Source organism: Xyrauchen texanus, chromosome 12 (assembly GCF_025860055.1).
Source record: "Xyrauchen texanus isolate HMW12.3.18 chromosome 12, RBS_HiC_50CHRs, whole genome shotgun sequence".
Classification (NCBI taxonomy): Eukaryota; Metazoa; Chordata; class Actinopteri; order Cypriniformes; family Catostomidae; genus Xyrauchen; species Xyrauchen texanus.
The window spans coordinates 18,480,966-18,484,641 of NC_068287.1; the positions used below are offsets into that span (position 1 = coordinate 18,480,966).

The 3,676-nt window shown below is 36.6% G+C and overlaps 1 protein-coding gene across 1 annotated transcript; it reads left to right on the forward strand.

Moving 5' to 3' along the window:
* Positions 1 to 2,792: 2,792 nt before the first annotated feature.
* Positions 2,793 to 3,676, forward strand: LOC127653458 (oxidized purine nucleoside triphosphate hydrolase-like). Its single transcript, XM_052140159.1, has 3 exons — positions 2,793 to 2,944; positions 3,332 to 3,477; positions 3,579 to 3,676. The coding sequence occupies exons 1-3, from the start codon at positions 2,793 to 2,795 to the stop codon at positions 3,674 to 3,676; spliced, it is 396 nt and encodes a 131-aa protein (XP_051996119.1).

Sequence of the window (3,676 nt, forward strand, 5' to 3'; positions counted from 1 at the left end):
GGCTAGAATGACTGTTGTGTCCTTTAATATGTCAAAGATGCACGTATTTTGCGCAGTCTTCTGGAATACAAGTCTTTCAGTTATAAATTAATTGTAGAATTTATTATTAATAATTTAAAAACAAATTAGTTTTAATATCCGCTTGTGGTCGTTTCGTTTAAATAGCCTCATCCTTTCGATTTAAATCGATTTAAATTCGATTTAAAACGTTTGACTGTTGCGCATGCGCTGACATACTCAAGTGAGCGGGGCTTTTGCAGATCTGTAAGTCATGTTTTGGCAATAAATATCGAGTTAACATAACGAATATGTATGTTACGGAAGAGGATTAGGGCCAAGCAATAATAAAAAAAAATAAAGTAATCTCGAGATTAAAGTCATTATAATGCGAGATTAAACTCGTTAAATTTCGAGAAAAAAGTCGAAATACAATCTTGAGAATAAACTCATTAAATATCGAGATTAAAGTCATTATAATGCGAGATTAAACTCGTTAAATTTCGAGAAAAAAGTCGAAATACAATCTTGAGAATAAACTCATTAAATATCGAGAAAAAAGTTGTTAAATTTAATCTCGCATTATAATGACTTTATTCTCGATATTTAATATTTCTGTCTTTCCTACAGAATATATATATATATATATATATATATATATATATATATATATATATATATATATGTTGAAATCAGACGTTTACATACACCTTAGCCAAATTAATTTAAACTCAGTTTATCACAATTCCTGACATTTAATCTTTGAAAACTTTCCCTGTATTAGGTCAGTTAATTATAATAATGGCACTTTTCCACTGCTTGTTATGGTTCAACTCTACTCGCTTTAATTTTCAGGGCTTGCTTTTCCACTGCAGTTTAGTGCCACCTTAACGTGGGTGGGATTATAGGCTGGTCGTCATAGTTGCGCCGCCTCTACTGCCGTGACATAATTTTAAACACGACTAAACTGACCAAAACAAAAGACAACCGCTAGCTGTTAGCTACTAGCTCATTGTGCTGCATAAATCAGTTGTTGCATGGTGATGTTACACAAGTGTAACAGTTAAATTGGCCTGGTTGTTTTAGAAGCAAGCTTCCAGTAGATGGTCAATTAAATAAAGTGAAGCTTTCAAGCAGAATATAGAGTTAACATAACAAAACATACCATCCTCCATTGTGGATCAATGCCAGTCTAGGGCACTCTCCCTCCCATTGCTCACCGGTTTAGATAGCGTCCATTTAGTGGAACCACTTCCACTTTTCCTTGATCGTTCTGTAGTCGCTTTTAAGTTTTTTAACTTTTCCCTACACTGTTGATAGGTCTGGTGGTAGCCGTGTGCGTCCAACAGCTGAGACACTTCCTGAGAGACTTTTTCGTTTCGCTCATTGCTAACGAGTGGACTGTCTGCACCTCGTTTATTCACCACAGTGTGGTTTTGCGCACAACCTTTTCTTTCTTCACAATTCGAAAGTCGCCACAATTTTGGAATTATGCTTGGGGTCATTGTCCATTTGTGACCAAGCTTTAACTTCCTGGCTGATGTCTTGAGAAGTTGCTTCAATATATCCACATCATTTTCCTTCCTCATGATACCATCTATTTTGTGAAGTGCATCAGTCCCTCCTGCAGCAAAGCATGCCCACAACATGATCCTGCCACCCCCATGCTTCATGGTTGGGATGGCGTTCTTTGGCTTGCAAGCCTCACCATTTTACCTCCAAGTACAAAGATGGTCAATATGGCCAAACAGTTACATTTTTGTTTCTCCAAAAAGTAAGATCTTTGTCCCCATGTGCACCTGTAAACTATAATCTGGCTTTTTTATGGCAGTTTTGGAGCAGTGACTTCTTCCTTGCTGAGCAGCCTTTCAGGTTATGTCGATATAGGACTTGTTTTACTGTGGAAATAGATACCTGTCTACCTGTTTCCTCCAGCAACTTCACAAGGTCCTTTGCTGTTGTTCTGGGATTGATTTGCACTTTTCGGACCAATCTACCCTTATCTCAAGGAGACAGAATGTGTCTCCTTCCTGAGCAGTATGATGGATGTGTGGTCGCATGATGTTTATACTTGAGTACTATTGTTTGTACAGATGAACTTGGTACCTTCAGGCATTTGGATATTGCTCCCAAGGATGAACCAGACTTGTGAAGGTCCACAATTTGTTCTGAGGTCTTGTCTGATTTCTTTTTATTTTCCCATGATGTCAAGCAAAGAGGCACTGAGTTTGAAGGTAGGCCTTAAATTACATCAACAGATAAACCTCCTATCAGAAGCTATTTGCCTAAAGGCTTGTCATAATTTTCTGTAATTTTCCAAGCTGCGGAAAGGCACAGTTAACTTAGTGTATGTAAATTCTGACCCAGTGGAATTGTGATATAGTCAATTAAAAGTGAAACAATCTATCTGTAAACAGTTGTAGGAAAAATGACTTGTGTCATTCACAAAGTAGGTGTCCTAAACAACTTGCCAAAAGTATAATTTGCTAATATGAAATCTGCGGAGTGGTTAAAAAATGTGTTTAATGACTTTGTGTATGTAAACTTCTGACTTCAACTGTGTGTGTGTGTGTGTGTGTGTGTGTGTATGTGTATATATATATATATATATATATATATATATATATATATATATATATATATATATATATATATATATATATATATACGGTAGGAAAGAAAGAATTACAATCAGTAAATTTGGATGAGGATCAGTGATGCAGGAAAGCTAAGAGCCCAGATTAGAAATGTCTGTCTTGAAATTATTTCAAAAGATTATATTAATGTATAGGGAGATGTTTACGTCTAAGCTGCTGACCTTGGTGCTGGAAGTGCAGCCTGGCCGGGTATTACTGGGCATGAAGAAAAGAGGATTTGGAGCAGGTAAATGGAATGTTTTCGGAGGTAAAGTCCAGACAGTAGAGACCATAGAGCAAGCTGCAAGACTGTGCGTTTCACGAATTGGATCACAAATGTGTTATTTAGCAAGAATCCCAAAAATGGGAAAAATACTGTTAAAAATAGCTGCTTTAGATCAATTGTTTTCAGTTGTCTTTTTGCTGTCAATAGCAGAGATTAATGTTTTTTTTTTTATTTGCATAGCAGTACCGTGTTGTTCTTTGTATATTACTGTTCCCTAGTATTTATTTGCACCTATGAAACTAAATGTTATGCAGAAGATCAAGTTTGAACACTTTTAACCTGAAATGTCGGGAACGTTTGTTGTTATTCACCTGTCTGTTGAACTTCATGATAGTGTCAGCAATTTGTCGTGTTCAATCTTCCCTGCTTTTATTGGTTTCCATCTGAAACAGAATTCCATTTTATTTGTCAGGGAACTGCTAGAGGAAAGTGGCCTTACCGTTGACACCCTCTACAAGATTGGACAAATCAAATTTGAGTTTATTGGGGAAACAGAGTTGCTGGATGTTCACATTTTCAGAGCTGACACTTATAAAGGAGAGCCAACAGAATCAGAAGGTAACGCAGCATCACTTCACATAATGATCCAGTTTGTGAGACACATACCATAACAAAAGGTCTAATAATGTGCCACTGATACTATTTGGTTTCTCTTTCAGAGATGAGACCACAGTGGTTTGACACAGATAAAATACCTTTCAGCCAGATGTGGGTAGATAACATTCTGTGGTTCCCCTTGATGATTCAGAAACATTAA

Bases quoted from the DNA above. Each gene is read 5' to 3' on its own strand.
- LOC127653458 (XM_052140159.1), top strand. From the start codon at position 2,793: ATGTTTACGTCTAAGCTGCTGACCTTGGTGCTGGAAGTGCAGCCTGGC. The intron at 2,945-3,331 runs GTGCGTTTCACG...TTTATTTGTCAG, and splicing joins ATAGAGCAAGCTGCAAGACT to GGAACTGCTAGAGGAAAGTG. The intron at 3,478-3,578 runs GTAACGCAGCAT...TTTCTCTTTCAG, and splicing joins AGAGCCAACAGAATCAGAAG to AGATGAGACCACAGTGGTTT.